The sequence below is a fragment of the Phaseolus vulgaris genome, chromosome 8, assembly GCF_000499845.2.
Source record: "Phaseolus vulgaris cultivar G19833 chromosome 8, P. vulgaris v2.0, whole genome shotgun sequence".
NCBI classification, from domain to species: Eukaryota; Viridiplantae; Streptophyta; class Magnoliopsida; order Fabales; family Fabaceae; genus Phaseolus; species Phaseolus vulgaris.
This window is the reverse complement of record NC_023752.2, coordinates 25243919-25254883: the sequence shown is the minus strand read 5'-3', so window position 1 is coordinate 25254883 and position 10965 is coordinate 25243919. Positions and strand designations below refer to the sequence as shown.

The 10965-nt window shown below is 42.6% G+C and overlaps 1 protein-coding gene across 2 annotated transcripts; it reads left to right on the top strand.

The window, feature by feature from the left end:
* Window positions 1-1077: 1077 nt before the first annotated feature.
* Window positions 1078-4612, top strand: LOC137825182 (CASP-like protein 4A1). 2 transcript variants are annotated; one of them, XR_011083292.1, is made up of 4 exons: window positions 1214-2051; window positions 2138-2273; window positions 2387-2493; window positions 4193-4612. XR_011083292.1 is itself a non-coding variant. In XM_068630856.1 (3 exons), the coding sequence occupies exons 1-3, from the start codon at window positions 1429-1431 to the stop codon at window positions 4379-4381; spliced, it is 948 nt and encodes a 315-aa protein (XP_068486957.1). In that variant the 5' UTR covers window positions 1078-1428; the 3' UTR covers window positions 4382-4612. The 2 variants fall into 2 exon arrangements, 1 of the variants encoding a protein (XP_068486957.1); XM_068630856.1 differs by lacking the exon at window positions 2387-2493 and having other exon boundaries at window positions 1078-2051.
* Window positions 4613-10965: the final 6353 nt, after the last annotated feature.

Here is a 10965-nt window from a genome sequence, read left to right as displayed (position 1 = left end):
ATTGGAGGGTTGTACCTGTAAAAGTACCCATGAGCATCTTACATCGGATGGCATCCGATCCTCCAAAGATGATCATTTGAGTCATGAATGTCGTGAGATGATTTTCAGGATCTTCTACTCCTGAGAAAAAGGAAATTTTAGGTGTGATATAATGAGATGGCACGGGCTCATCCATGATTTCTTGCGAGAATGGCTTGGGGTCATCTCTCGACGGCAAATTTGGAGATCATGCATGTCCTTCCGCAATTCTTCATTGGTTTTGTGCAACTCCTCATTGGTTTGCACGTGTTCCTCCATAGCTATCCGAGAGGCCTCGATTTTTGCCATCAGACAATCTTGTAGGAGCTCCTGCTCAGCTCGGGCTTCTGCTCGGCCTTGGCTTCGTTTTGGATTCACCCTGCTCGGCCTTGGCTTCGTCTTGGATTCGCTTTTGCTCTCTTCGATATTCTTTGTTCGCCTCTTGTAGGGCCCTCATGGCCTCCATGAGTTGCTATAAGGCGGGCGCATCACTTCCTTCGGATCCCAGCAGGCCTTGCCTTGTATTTCTCATCACGTCGAAAAGCTCAGTCGCAAATGTGGATGGGATCAGGTTTTATCGGGCCTCACGATGGGTGCCAAATGTTCTTATCGGTTGACCTCAGACGGATTGAATGAGCAAGTTCCTCTTCTGATTTGTCTCCAATCAGTGCTTCGAGGTACTTGTTACTCCACTGGGACAAAGGGGGCTCTGCCTGTTGATCACACTCCGACGATCAAGTCAGTGAGAGCATTCAAAAATATAAAATCAGTTTCACTCTCAAGTATTCAGAAACATCATACCTTTACTTGGGGTCTTAAGCCTCTTTTTATAGATATCCATTCAACAGTTTTCTCCAATTTCAACAAAGCAACATTTCAACAGGGAGAATATAATCTCAACAAAAAATATATAATCATAAAAGAGAAACATACTGCTTAAGAACAATAAACATTATGTTTACATGCACTTTTATTCTCGAGTGCTAATATTATGTCTACCAGCATTTGGGTCGAGCTCAAGGTCCACATACTTACCCAAAACCGAAGAAAACCTGAATTGACCTAAATCTCTGGCGAATATAATGTTAGAGAGAAAAAGTGGCACCCTAATCAATTTTGGCACTCGACATCATTGATTCACCTTGTGGGACAACGTTGCTTCGTTTTATGAAGAGATAGATTTTAGCTGCAATGCAATAGATTTACTTATTATGCATTGGCCTAGTCCTTACGATCTTAGTAATTGTGGTGCGAAGATAGTTAGTTAGAAATGATGATAAACATGGTGAAGTATTAGCACTACGAATTTATTGAATAAAAAAACAGTAAAATAGTACTTTCTCATTGGGAGAGGTGTAACTAGCTTGTTGAAAACTTGAAACCGAGTGAGAAAGCACAGCCGAAGAAGAGATGAAGAAAGAGAATTCTGAAGAAAAAGCAACGGAACCAACCGAAAAGGACTCAGGGGACACACAAGAAGACCAAGAGCCAGAGCGAAACAAAAACGAAGATAATCAATTCTACTCTGTTTCGGAACCCTCACCATCCATCACTCTCAGTTCTCCTTCCCTGCGAACCCGAAAATCCCCTTCGCCGCCACTCCATTCTCTCTCCGAGTCGCCTATCTCCGATGTCCACTCCTCCCCGCAGCCTCAAAAGCCGCCGCCAGATTCGTCATCGGACTCGTCGATTTCCGACGGCCACTTCTCAATCGCCGAACAGCGGCCCTCTCCGCTTGTGCTGACGACTCACCGGTTCCAAGTGGAGTCCGCAGTGGTGACCAAGGTCGATCTTGGTGCCGAGGATGGTTTCGTAAAAGACGTTGAACAAGCCACCGGCGCCACCGGTAATCGACGATTGAGACCGGATGTGTCCGGTTTGTTAAAATCGAAAAAAATAGGGACGCTGAGCAAGCTCTTATTGGGTCTTCGAATTTTCGCTCTTGTTTTCTGCTTGGCATCTTTCTCAGTGCTGGCCGCTGATAAGAATCGGGGTTGGGCTCTCGACTCTTTCTATTTGTACAAGGAATTCAGGTATTATATTACTAAGTTTGATCTAGAATTTTTTTTGTTATAACGAGTTATGGGGTTGGTTTTATATCTTGTGTGTGATTTTGCAGGTATAGTTTGTCAGTGAATGTGATTGGATTTTTGCATTCTGGGCTGCAGATTTGTGATCTCTGGCGGTACTTGAACACGGGAAAGCACGTGGTGGATCACCAGCTAAGGGGTTATTTCACTTTCGCACTGGATCAGGTAACGCCACTACTCTGTTCTCTCTCATTTTAAGAATGTTTTATCCATTAACTAGTTTACTATCTATAAAAGCCTCCCTTGGCTTTTGAATTTATTGAATCTGAATTTTGTAGTGTTCATTGGGGCTGGCGTGTTTTGTGCTGAATAATGATAATAATTAAATGATTTGAGGAACCACAACCGAATAATCCATCTTGAGAGAAATCTTATGTCCAAAAGTGTAAGACCTTTAGGATACCTTTTTACTCCCTTTCCATGTTTTGTGTTGTCGTTTGCTTTCTTAAAGTTGGTCATCTTTCTTTTTTATTACTCAGACTCTATCTATACTTTTCTTTCTTGTTAGCTGTCTTACAACACAGTTTGCGAAAATCAGTTTTGGTTTCTCTGAAGCCGAAGTTTATTATAGTATGATAGTAAAATGTTCTGTGAAAACAGTGAAATGGGACAACAAAAAGTTATGTCCTTTAATGTTGGAGTATTTTTATATGCTCAATAATTATTCCTTCAAAGTTGAGTTGAGTTTGTTTTGAATCTTTCAAATTAAAATTTTGGATTACTGTAATTTAAAAACAAAACTTTATATAGTACCAAATGTTTGTACATAAAAGTCAACGTGAGTACTTCGAAGGAAAATAATTGAATACTTGATGATAAGAATTCAAAATCGAAGTAGGTTGTTATGTAAACAACTTATAATTGTAAGTCATATAAGCAGAATCCTCAATGATTTTAAGGGAAAAAGGACTAGAAGAAGCATTTTAGTGTCAATTTGAGGTAGTAAAAGTATATTATCTTTGTTTTTAAATTGATGTGAAAAAGATAAAAAGTAAGAAATAAAGATATTTATATAGTCTGTTAACTTTTTCATGTTCAAATAATCAAACTCAATTTGAGACTAAAACGCTCACTCCAATTTGAGCTTTTGAAACTCTCTGTAAATCCTAACTTTACAAAACGTCATGTAATTTATTTTCTTACAGAAGAATTTAAAATTTCTAGAACTAAAATGTTTGACTTAAGATTGGTAGAATGGTTTGAGGGTTTAATCCAAATTTGTGTTGGTAGAATGGTGATCGTTGAAATCAGTGCTCTACTGTTAAATTATCAGTAATTAGTAAACAAAAATTTGTTTGATCGTGTACTTTCAATTAATTACTTGTTTTTTCATGGTTGGTGTTTTCGCTTCTTTATAGGACGTTATCATGCATAGACGCTCAGAACAGAGCTGGGTTAAGTTATGAGCCTTTCACAACAAAAATTATGGATTTAACCGCTTTTCCACTTCAAATAGATAATGGTTTTACCCACCACTGTCATAATTCTTTTAACACGTTATTTCAACTACAACAAGTGTGTTTGGAAATCCATTAGAACCGCATTGAACGGGGAAATATTGCACTTTCCAAACGAAGAAGTATTGAGTGTTGGACCTGACTTCAACGTCATTAAAACAGAAATCAAAACACATACTACTTTTTCAATACGTCTACTGTCATAATAGAATATTTTTTTTCAAAGATAACCAAATAAACTGTTACAAAAATGAATACATCCATTCATTTTTTTTATCAGCAAGAAAAGAAAGAAGTGAAAAAAAAAGGCACAATCCATGATGGTGGCCCTACCATAATGAGTGCTGATTTGTGGTCCTTTTTTATCACTCTTCTATCATTACACCACATCACTAATTTTACATAAAAGGATGACCAAGATTATAGAGTAAATCCTCCTTTCTAGTCTAGATTCGCTCTAATTGAACTTCTAATCCATTATTATAAACTTACAGTAATACGGCATACTAATTGAACTATAGTCCTTGATTACGAACCTTCCCTTATATTATGTATATTAAAAGGGATGTTCTGTAGTCTTGTTGCTTGCATACTATCCAGTGCTGAACTTCTGGTTTTCAAATGCAGATATTAACATACCTTCTAATGTCAGCATCATCGTCGGCAGCCACTAGAACTTATGACTGGGAATCCAATTGGGGCGAGGACAAGTTCCCCTACATGGCAAATGCATCTGTGGCTTTGTCTTTGGTTGCTTTTGTGGCCTTTGCCTTGGCCTCTCTTGTCTCAGGTTCTATCTTAGTAAGATTCAGATAATTTATACATATATGGTGTGGGAGGTGTGCAAACTGTTATCTGCGCCGCTGGATTAAGTTTTATCCTATCTTGATTGGAAATTGCCCGGTATTTTCAGAAAGCAGACTCACTCTGTACAGAAAGGGAAATTCTCTTTGTTTGTGTTAATTTTTTTTTGTATGGATATAGGTAGATTAACACATCTATATGAATACTCACTCTGGCATTTTAATGACGATGGTGTTTTATTTATATTACTTTACTTACGTGATGGTTTTTCTCACATTTTAGAGACTAACAAGCACCGCGGGTGCATGTAAGGAAAGTGAGAATGTGAGAAATGTAATAAGTATGGTGATAAGAGAGAGATATAATAAGTATGGATTGGGATGGTAACACGTTAAAAAATTTCAAAAGGTAATTACGGGATGAGTTAAAAAGGGAGAGTCAATTTAATTACGAGCATTTCGTACAAAGATTATTAACTTTTACTAGATTGTATTGGTTAAGGTTGTAAAACAAGTTTTGCAAAAGTTTCATATGAAGCATAATGGTTATTTAAATTTGAAGAAAATTACAACATAATGGTTATTTAAATTTGAAGAAAATTACAACATAATGGTCTTCAAATTTTGAAGAAAATTAAACAAGTGATGAACAATATATCAATGGAAAAGTAATAAGTCTATGGAAAAGAAATGATAGAAGAGAGAAATGCAAAGATTTATCATGATTTATTTTATCATAAGAGCAATCTTTAGTTGCTTAATTACTTTAATCAAACCAATTCATTGTATTTTTAAGTTTTATTAGAATCCTTAAATAAAATAAGAAAATTCAATATATTTTGTCACCATTGTGAAAGCTTATAAGAAGCAATGCCCTTCACAACCCTACAAAAGATTAAAAAAAAAACACTAAAGAAATAACATAAAAGTAATTAGATTATCTAGAAAGTTTGTGATGGAGGAGGGCCAAGCACATCCCACCATGAAAGCCAAGACCCAAAGCTAGACCATGATGAGCGTCTAGACTCAAGGAAGGAGCGTCTAGGATGTGAAGAGGGGAGGCTACACATGGAGCGTCTAGGGGGAGGCCTAGACTGTCTAGGCCCAATTACAAGATCAATGGCTAAGCACATTCACGCCCAATTGAATGAAGCCACGGATGGAAGAGAGAAAGCCTTGTACATGTTACATGGAGGCCCATTAGGGGTGCTTAGTAATTAGAGTAGTGTAGAAAGCATAATTGAGTGAACATTCTAGAATCTCTTTTGTTTTGGCCGGTCATGAGCACATGTGCCATGTGCTTGGTGATTTGCATTTCATTTGGCTTTCATTTCATTAGATATTAGCTTAGCTTCTACGGCCATTTAGCTTATAAATAGGAAGGCCTACACCTTGTATTTGCAAGTTTATTGTGAGTAAAGTTATGCTGCCATTTTATGCCAAGCTTTGCTTCTCCCTAGAACTCTAGACTCTAAACTTCACATCCTTCACCTTCCCTTGGGATGGCCGAACCTCCAATGATCATACACATCATGCACCTTCAAGATCAACACCACTCTTAGGAGGATCTTGCACACACACACCCATAGCTTCCGCACCATCTCTTACATGATTCAAGAAGACCTTCATGAAATTTGCCATCAGTTTGAGCACAACTCAGATACAAACTAAAAAGTCAATCAATTTTTCAATAGTAAATTTTTTTATAAAATAATAAAACTAATTTTGTGTAATTTCATAAAGAGTTGAGAGATATTAAAATATTTATACCTAATTGTATCATCATGAATAGGTTGAACATCCTAAAGCTCTTAAACACATCCATTTTTGAAAGTCTTTCACCTAGCACGACTTAAGGATGAGGTTGTGTACCATTAGTTAGTTTGATCTTCTAATTCTAATAAAGAGAATGTAATTTATTTGGTAGGTCGGTTATAGGGGGTTGATAATCACTGACAAAGGATTCAACAAAACTATCAAGAATCTTAGGTGAAAATAATAGTAATATATATTTGTGATAGTTGAAATTGGTTGAGGAAATACAAATTTTAAAGATTAGATAATATTAGTTAAGATTCGGAATATAATAGAACAAATAACTCGGATTTATAAAATAAACTTTCCACTATAAACAAAGGAACTCAATTGTGATACTCTAGTTTAGATTGTTTAAACTTTGAACCAGAACATTGACACCTATCATGAGGTTGGGTGAAAAATGTCTCGATGTTTGTCGGTTTATTGAAAAACCTAATGTAACAATGTAAGTGATTTAGGATAACTATCACTTTTCGAACCCCTAATCAATAATTACTCATCCTCTTCCTATGTTTCCATGAAAACCTTTATGCAATAGTTTGAGAGAGGGAATTGATTTTTTTTTCCTTTTGAGTAGAATCAAAGTTAAGTATTTCTCAATTTAGGACAATGGAGGTAATCCCATAATTTTTTTAAAAAAATTATATTCCTTTCCTTGTGACTTTTTTGCATAATCGGTATACTAAATTACTAATATTACAATTATTACTTTACACATTTAATAAATAACTTTTATGCATATGATATAAAAAAAATTAAGATGATTGTACCGCCCTGGTAGTCAGAAGTGATGACGTCGCATCGAGCTATTATATAGGCGTATTGAACGGGACACCTGGCTGGCAGAAGGGAAGGATGTCGGGGGGCTCGTGCAGTCACCAGTTATTAAGTTGGCGTGTTCCGATCTCTAGCATACCTAAACCGGCGGTCACCGGGTTTGAGATGAAGTCGCCAGATGTGAACCCAGGCGACCAAGTGATTAGAGATCGCCGAAAAAAGGACATCGCCGAAAGATGAAGTCAGGTAGTTGTTTCCTAGCTAGCCAGAGGATGAGGTCGGGAGACAGCTTACCTGAACATACACGGTGAAGCAAGTAGAGTAGATCACGAAGGCGGCCGGCGAGACCACAGGGAAGGTGTGTACGAAGGTACCTGATCTCGCCACTCAGAAGAGATCACGCTCCAAGGCAGCTATGCACTGAGTTTTGTCATGCATGAGTAACTTAGCCCAAAAACCTGAAGAGTAAGAAGTGGCGCCCAAGTCAAGGATGCTCCAGATAGGTGACACGTGTACAGCTGGATGTGAGCCACGTGTCCAGATGCGTAACTGTCTGGAGAGAGAAAGTGCCCAGGTATATAAGAGATTCTAACGAACTTCTGAGGTACACACGTTTAGATTACTTCTTTACGCTTGCGAGTTTTGAGTACGCTGAGAGAGAATTTTGCACGGTTCCTTAGAGTTCTTGAGTTTTCTCTTAGTATTTGGTGGTTCAGTTGCTGACTTGGCGTCGGAGCGTGATCGGCCGCAGCGGCGCCGTTCTGTCTTTTGCAGGTTCTTGAGGTGGATCGCGGTGAAGGACGGAGGCTAACACAGCGCAGAAGTCGATCCAGGTTTGACGAGGCAAGGTTCTTGCGTCCCGGTCAACAGGCAGGATCATCAGGCGCCCACCGTGGGGCCGTGTAAAACCTGTTCCCATCCACAGCGTGAGTTCTTGGAAGTTTCTGCAGTTTCTGTGTGGTTGTGTGCTGGTGCAACCATTTTCCACCGTTCATCTAAGCTTTGTTCGGTAGTTTCGTGTTTTCCACCGTTCGCTTGAGGTTTGTTCGGTGAGGTGAGGTTTTTCGCTGCTTACGCAAGTTTTAATCGGTGAGATCTAAGTTTCGCCGCTCGTTCGGATTTTCGTGGAAGAAGCGTTGGTTTGTGGTGGAGTCGTGAGTTTCTGTGAAGGTTTGCTGTTGAGGTTGTGTTCTTGAGGCTCTTTGGAGTTTTGCGAAGTTCTGGCCGATTGATCGCTGAATCGATTGTCACTGAAGAAGGTGTTGTTCATCGCTCTTTGTAATCTGTCAAGTTTTCATGAGAAAGATGAGAAGCAACCGTTCAAGTCCAGTTGCGCCCGTTGCTGCTGAAGGCGCCATGACTATGGCGCAGATGGTGGAAATCATGCGTTCGCTGCAGGCGAATGTGGAAGCCTCGCGCATAGAGCAGGCAAAAATGCACGAGGACCTGGTCGCCTCTCGGGCCAGGAATGAAGAGCTTAGCAGAGTTACTGAGGAATTGCGCCAAGCTCTTCAGGAGCAGCGAGGGCGCCCAGTCGCTGAAGAGGTCGCGCCGTCAACGCCGCCTCGCGTTTTCCCCATGCCTTTCGCTCAAGCGATCACAAATACGCCTATCCCTGCGAGTGTGGTACCCGTGAAAGCTGTTTTTATCGGCGTGGAGGATCCTGAGGCACATCTCACCACATTCCACACGCAGATGATGCTGTCAGGAGGATCGGATGCTGTGTATTGCAAGATGTTTGTGAGCACACTCCAGGACGGCGCTGGAATGGTTTGTGAGCCTTCCTACAGGTCACATAACCAATTTCCAACAGTTTTCGAAGATCTTCGTCGAGCAGTACATAGTGAACAAGGCGCCGCCTAGGGTGTCTTATGATCTGTTCGACATAAGGCAGTACCAGGGAGAGTCCCTCAGGGACTACCTGAATCGTTTTGGGGCGCAGATGGTCCGCTCGCCGGCCAAGGACGAAGAAATGTTGGTCTACGCATTCAAGAAGGGCGTGCTGTCGGGACCCTTCTGCGAGGCGTTGATCAGGGCTCACCCCGCCACGCTTGCTAAGGTTAGGCGAATTACGGTGGCCCACATCGCCGATGAAAGTGAGGTCGCCGAGAAGAGGGGAAGCGTGGCCCCTGCTAGGCCACGCGCCCAAACCAGGATCCAGCCACAGAGAGTGCTGGAGACAGCGGCGGCCAAGAGGGATCAGAGGACTCGCCATCCTTATGATCCAAGGAAGAACAAGGGCAGGGGCCCGGGGCGCCCCCAACTAGCACGTCGGGAGTACAACTGCCCACCAAAGCATAAGTTTGTGATGGGATTGGCGGACCTGATCGCCATTCCCAATATAGCAGGCAGGCTGAAAGCGCCCGAGAAGATGGGCGACAAGGTGTTGGGACCAAAGCCAGACGCCTGGTGCGAATTCCACCAGGGCTTTGGCCACACCGTGGACTCATGTTTGGCTTTAGGATACCAGCTCGACGACCTGGTCAAGAGCGGGTTCCTAAACGATTACTTGCTGGATAGAAGGACTGGGGGCGCGTCGAGCTCCCAGCCCGCAGGTGGTGAGGCTTAGCAGCACGAGATGCCTACTCACGGAGAGATCCATACTATTGCAGGAGGTTTCTCGGGTGGGGGATGCACTGCGTCACAGAGGAAGAAGTATGCGAGGTCAGTGATGACGGTGGACATGTTCGAGGACCACTCACCAGACGTGGACATCACGTTCACAAGGGAAGATCTCCAGGACGTTGTGCCTCATGACAACGATCCAATAGTCATCTCACTCGTTACGGCGGGAAGGAAGGTCCACAGAGTACTGGTAGACCAAGGAAGTTCGGCAGACGTGATGTTCTGGCCGACTTTCACACAGTTGCAGTTGCCCCTTGATCAGCTGAGGCCCTATGGAGGGTGTTTGCATGGTTTCGCTGGCGATCAGGTGGAGGTCAGGGGGTACATAGAGTTGAGAACTACCTTCACGGATGAGGCGAGCTCAAGAACGGAGAAAATCAAGTACCTTGTCGTGAACGCTCCCTCAGCATACAACATTCTGTTGGGAAGACCAACACTCAACAGAATAGGAGCTGTGCCTTTGACCAGGCACATGAAGGTGAAGTTGCCATCGATGGAAGGGGTGGTGATCACCATCAAATATGACCAAAAAGAAGCGAAGAAGTGCTATGAGAATAGCCTGAAGAACAAGAGGTCAGTGAGTTACATCACAACGACGCCGCCTCCCGGTGTGAAGCCCAAGCCAACAGAATGGCGGGTTGTTGGTGCAGCGATGGGGGTGACCGCCGGGGAAGACGTCGCCATGATAGATGCTGAGGCTGAGGGAGAGAACGCCGAGCGGGAAGAAGAGGCGAGGAACCGCCCAGAGGAAGCGAGGGAGCTGGGAATCGCCAGGGCGGTGATCGCCAGGGAAGCTAGACCCAAACCCGTCGAGGAATGGCTCGAAAGGGAGATCGGGGGAAAGGTCTTCAAGTTGGGAAGATCCTTGGAGGCTGAGCTCCAAGACCAGATTGCCAAGGTGATAGAGCGGCATCTGGATGCTTTCGCATGGTCTGCTTCAGACATGCCGGGAATTGACCCCGACTTCTTGTGCCATCATCTAGCAATGGACAACCAGGTCAGGCCAGTGCGACAGAGAAGAAGGAAGTTCAACGAGGAGAGAAGGCAGGCGATCAGGGATGAAACCCAGAAGCTCCTCGCTGCAGGCCATATCAGGGAAGTCCAGTACCCTGAGTGGCTAGCTAACGTCGTGCTGGTGAAGAAGAGCAATGGGAAATGGCGCATGTGCGTCGATTTCACCGATCTGAACAAGGCTTGCCCAAAGGATTCGTATCCTTTGCCAAGCATAGACGCCCTGGTGGACAGTGCTGCAGGGTGTAAGTTGTTGAGTTTCCTGGATGCCTTCTCGGGGTATAACCAGATCAAGATGCATCCCATGGATGAAGAGAAGACTGCCTTCATGATCGAGAGATCGTGCTACTGCTACAAGGTGATGCC